This window comes from Callorhinchus milii, unplaced genomic scaffold (genome assembly GCF_018977255.1).
Source record: "Callorhinchus milii isolate IMCB2004 unplaced genomic scaffold, IMCB_Cmil_1.0 Scaffold257, whole genome shotgun sequence".
NCBI classification, from domain to species: domain Eukaryota; kingdom Metazoa; phylum Chordata; class Chondrichthyes; order Chimaeriformes; family Callorhinchidae; genus Callorhinchus; species Callorhinchus milii.
Window position 1 is genome coordinate 84690 of NW_024704998.1, and position 3745 is coordinate 88434.

The 3745-nt window shown below is 54.0% G+C and overlaps 1 protein-coding gene across 1 annotated transcript; it reads right to left on the reverse strand.

The window, feature by feature from the left end:
- Positions 1 to 577: 577 nt before the first annotated feature.
- Positions 578 to 3681, reverse strand: LOC121851968 (protein Wnt-5a-like; the record flags this gene model as incomplete). Its single annotated transcript, XM_042346028.1, has 4 exons — positions 578 to 675; positions 2257 to 2545; positions 2922 to 3038; positions 3380 to 3681. Coding segments are annotated over 4 exons (806 nt in total), but the record flags the coding sequence as incomplete, so codon positions are not given.
- Between the last annotated feature and the right edge of the window lie 64 nt (positions 3682 to 3745).

Consider the following 3745-nt stretch of genomic DNA (forward strand, 5'->3'; position numbering starts at 1 on the left):
TGTGGCGTGGTGTGTGGGGTGTGTGTGTGTGTGTGGCGTAGCGTGTGTGGGTACTTTAACCGTACACCCTGTGGTTCGTGAGCCAAATCCTTAGCAAGTTTCATCCAGACACACAGATAAAGAGACAAAAAAGACTTTTATAGGTGAGACACTGCATACAAGTGCAGTGCGAAGTCGTGTGAAGTAGTAGATTCAGTGTGTCGCGGCTCGCAGGGAAGGGTGCGATGGACCTCGCTGTGAATCCCAACAAGCGCCGAGTGAACGTTGCCTAGATTTGGCAAACGCGGCGTTAACGAGAACAACGGAATAAACGGAACAACGGCACTTGGTCGCTAAGCGCATTCAAGTGGCGACGTCACAAAACAACGGCGCTTCCACATCATGAAGATGAAGCGCATGCAGAGTGTGTAGTAGGGTAGTGCATAGTGCAGTGTAGCTTGTGGCGTGTCGCACGCGAGTGAAGTGTGTATAGTAGAACGCAGCTCGTAGTGAGGGGTACACGCTGGATGTCGATGCCCTAAACAGCTTTGTGGGGGTCGCGATTTCAGTCGAGGCCCCCCTAGACTGGGGCTGGAGGCTACTTGCAAGCGAATTGATCGACGGTCCACGGGCAAAGCTTGCACTTGACGTTCTCCTTGAGCTGCTCCTTGCATCCGCACTGCGTCTCCAGCGTGACTGGGGAGGGAACAGCAGAGGGGAGAGAGCTCACGAGATCGTCGCTATTGTGCGACCGCCGTTAACGTCGAGGTTAACAAAATCTCCGCGCACTTCTCCCGACGTTGTCAAACGACCAGAGGTCGCAACCGGGTACCCGATACCCGTACCCTACTCGATACCCGTACCCTACCCAATACCCGTACCCTACCCGATACCCGTACCCTACCCAATACCCGTACCCTACCCGATACCCGTACCCTACCCAATACCCTACCCGATACCCGTACCCTACCCGATACCCGTACCCTACCCGATACCCGTACCCTACCCAATACCCTACCCGATACCCGTACCCTACCCGATACCCGTACCCTACCCGATGCCCAGCTACCCGTACCCGGCCGGGTACGGGTAGCCGTTTGCGACCCTGATGCGGCCGGGTACGGGTGGACCGTGAGTCACTGGTGAGTCACCGTTTGTCACTCATTTCCCAACGTCTTGTCTCTTCTCACAATTCAAGTTCCTAGAATCAACCCACCCGCGCCTGCAACATGGCTTCGTCCCAGAGGTCGCAATCAGGTACCTGATACCCGTACCCTACCCGTACCCGGCCGGGTACGGGTAGGGTACGGGTACGGCCGGGTACCCGCTTGCGACCCTGGTGCGGCCGGGTACGAGGGGTAAGGAATCAGAACCCGTTTGCGACCTCTGCGAATGACCCGCGGGGAAGCGGCCGTCGCAGAGCCACTGCCGACGAGATCCCTTCGAGCGACCTAAGGATCACGGAAAGCAGTTCTACAGAAATGCATTTTCGGTGTGATTGCGTGGTGTACGGTACTTATAGTAGTGAAGACTGTGCGTAGTGGTATAGGGACGGTGTGATTGCGTGGGTGTACGGTACTGTATAGTGGTGAAGAACAGTGTGAAGTGGTATAGGGACAGGGTGATTAGAGAGAGACTGGTGCATGCGTGGAGACAATTAAAATGCAAATCAATTTATAACATTTTTGACACGCGTTTTTCTGGATTTTGTTGCTGTTATTCTGTCTTTTACTGTTCAAATAAACCCACCATTAAAATTATAGACTGATCATTTCTTTGTCAGTGGGAAAACGTACAAAATCAGCAGGGGATCAAATAGTTTTTTCCCTCACTGTAGCTCACTGGCCCTTGCCTGGTCAAATATGAAATAGTTGTTGCTTTTTAAATCCTTTATATTAAGTTCACTTGCTTGCGCGCTTACGACCGTGCAAATCTTTCGGTCGTTTTTTAACCCACTTCCCGTGATCCAATCGAGCTGACATTTTGCACACAGACTCGTTGTGCGTGACAATTTATTTTCGTGAAATTTTTTTTCCATAACTTTACACTTTTTAGGAAAAAAAATTATATTTAATTATCAATTGCTTAATGGTGGCAGGCAATCATCTGACCCATAGGTGGCAGCCATCTCAAGCCAGAGGATGAGAGGACTCGAGCCGTCACGCATATAAAGGATTTATAGTGAAAAACTTTGTTTTTACGGGTTAATTTTTAATGACTAGTTTTAGTTAATTTTCGGGGGGGGGGTTAGGGAGAGGTGAGGGGCGAGGGGCTCACCTTGTGAGATGTCGTATCCTCTGTCACAGCACGTGATGACGGAGCATGCCTCCTTGCCCTCGGAGGTGACGTTGCACCGCCGCCCCACCGCGCCGGGGATGCCGCTGGCGTCGTTGCGCTCGCAGTAGCCGGGGCTGGCGCTCACGTGCACCAGCTCGCTCGCCGTGGGCGCCGTCAAGCGCTCGTTCACCGGCTCCAGACGCCAGCGGGACCAGCGGGTGGCACCAGCAACGCTGCTGCTGCTGTTGTGGCGGACCAGCCGCATGGCGGAACTTGTGTCGTACTTGTGCTGCAACCACCATCATCACCATCGTCATCATCATTATCATCATCAATATCATCACCATTATCACTATCATCACCATCATCACAATTATTATCACCACCATCATCACCATCATCATTCATCATCATTATCATCATCACCATCATCATCACCATCATCATCATCACCATCATCATCACCACCATCATCATCACCACGACACCACCACCATCATCACACACCATCATCGGGGGATGTGGTGGTTGTCGAGTGAATGCGGGGAGCTCCCTTAGCTGTTAGGGACCCCCCCCCCCCGCCTGTAACCCCCCAATGGATGAATCCTCGTCACACCCACACTCCCTCTGGGGGCAGTCCCACCCAGCAGCTGTGAGCAGCTCACCTTCAGCAAGTTCCCAACTTGGTGGAAGTCGGCGAGCTGCTGCCAGCAGATCTTCAGCATGCAGCGGCCAAAAAGCAGGTGGCACTTGCAGTCCATGTGCGCCAGATTGTACACCGCCTGTAGCACCACCACCACCACTACCAGCGTCACTACCACCACCACCGTCATCACCACCACCAGACATCACCACCACCACCACCGTCATCACCACCACCAGACATACCACCACCACCAGCGTCACTACCACCACCACCACCACCGTCATCACCACCACCAGACATCATTACGCTAAAACATTACCGGTAGAAGTTCAAGCGAGAACCATTGCGTTAATCACGATTGGTAATACAACCCTAGGCAAGGAGGCCAAACCTAATTAGCATGGAGTAACTTTTTTTAAATTATTTAAAAAAAAAGACAACATCTACAACGACCCACCACCCCGTTCACACACTCACCAGCCGACCCGCCTCGTTGTCGTGCAAATTCATCGCCAAAGACTCCCCTCTCTGCCTGCTACGACTGCCATCGCCCACATTCACGAACCACTTGGCGAACTGGTATCCGTATTCGACGTCGTCCGATGAGCCGCCCCGCCGAGCACGCGGCGGTAGCCTCATGGCGTCGGGAACGACCCAGGAGCAGCTGCCCCGGAACTGCCCCTGGCGGCAGCCGCGCGCCACCACGTGGGACACTCCGGCGGCGACAATGGCGGAGAGGAACGCATCCTCGCGCGAGCCGGGGGACACGCCGGGGAACACTCCCGTGGCGTAGCGCGTGAAGCCTGCCGGGGCGGCGGGGGGAGGAGGACATGCCGAGCAGGT